The 1015-nt window shown below is 62.1% G+C and overlaps 1 protein-coding gene across 1 annotated transcript in view; it reads left to right on the forward strand.

Annotated features, from left to right (window-relative positions):
• The window catches only part of Hhatl (hedgehog acyltransferase-like), a 9736-nt gene that overhangs the window by 3241 nt on the left and 5480 nt on the right, over window positions 1-1015 (forward strand). Inside the window, exons 3-4 of the mRNA XM_013030233.1 lie at window positions 341-408; window positions 910-1011. Coding sequence (XP_012885687.1) covers window positions 341-408; window positions 910-1011 — 170 coding nt within the window. The remainder of the gene's footprint in view (window positions 1-340; window positions 409-909; window positions 1012-1015) is intronic.

The raw sequence follows: 1015 nt of genomic DNA on the forward strand, positions 1-1015 counted from the left end.
CAGACACGAGACCAAGACTCTCACACACACACAGATCCGGATTCTGATACACACAGGCCAGGACACACACACACACACAGATCAGGATTCTAACATACACAGGCCAGGACACACACACACACACACACGGAGACCAGGACTCTCTCTCTCTCTCACACACACACACACACACACACACACACACACTCCCCAAGACCCAGAAAGGCCCAGATGCAGATCTCCCATCTCCCTGTGGCCTCAAACTCGGCAGAGGGGGTGGGGTAAACCCCTTCCCTTCCCGGGGGCCGGGCGGCCGGGGGAAGCTGGGCCTGAGCACCCTGAGCCGGTCCTCTCCCCTCAGATGGCGCCCGCAGGAAGACCTTCCGCGAGTCCGTGCGGCCGGGCTGGGAATACATCGGCCGGAAGATGGTGGGTCCCCCGTGCCCCCCGACCCCTGACCCCTGGTGGGAGGGGCTCTGCTACCCCAGACAGTGCACCTCACACCTCTGTGGGCTCCGTTCCTGCCCCGCGCCCTGCTCACTTGGGAAATGGATCCCCTAATTGTTAAAATCAGAGGCCGCGTGTCGGTGGCTCCCGCCTGTCATCCCAGCTGCTCAGGAGGCTGAGATCTAGAGGATCGCAGTTCGAAGCCAGCCTGGGCGGGAAAGGCTCTGATGTCTAATGAACCACCAGAAAACCAGAAGTGGTGCTGTGGCTCACGTGGTAGAGCGCTCACCTTGAGCTGAAGAGCTGAGGGACAGCGCCCAGGCCCTGAGTTCAAACCCCACAACCGACCAAAACCAAAAAGGGAGGGAGGGAGGCAGCAGGGGCTGAGCCAAGGGCCTGGGGCCGTGTCCAGCCAGTCTTGCGATTCCCCCTCCCTCCCGATTCCCCCTCCCTCCCTTACCCCCCTCCCACCCCCGCCCCCAGGACGTGGCGGACTTCGAGTGGGTGATGTGGTTCACGTCCTTCCGCAACATCATCGTCTTCGCCCTGTCGGGCCACGTGCTGTTCGCAAAGCTCTGCACCATGGCTG

The sequence above is a fragment of the Dipodomys ordii genome, unplaced genomic scaffold (assembly GCF_000151885.1).
Source record: "Dipodomys ordii isolate 6190 unplaced genomic scaffold, Dord_2.0 Scaffold128, whole genome shotgun sequence".
In the NCBI taxonomy this organism is placed as follows: domain Eukaryota; kingdom Metazoa; phylum Chordata; class Mammalia; order Rodentia; family Heteromyidae; genus Dipodomys; species Dipodomys ordii.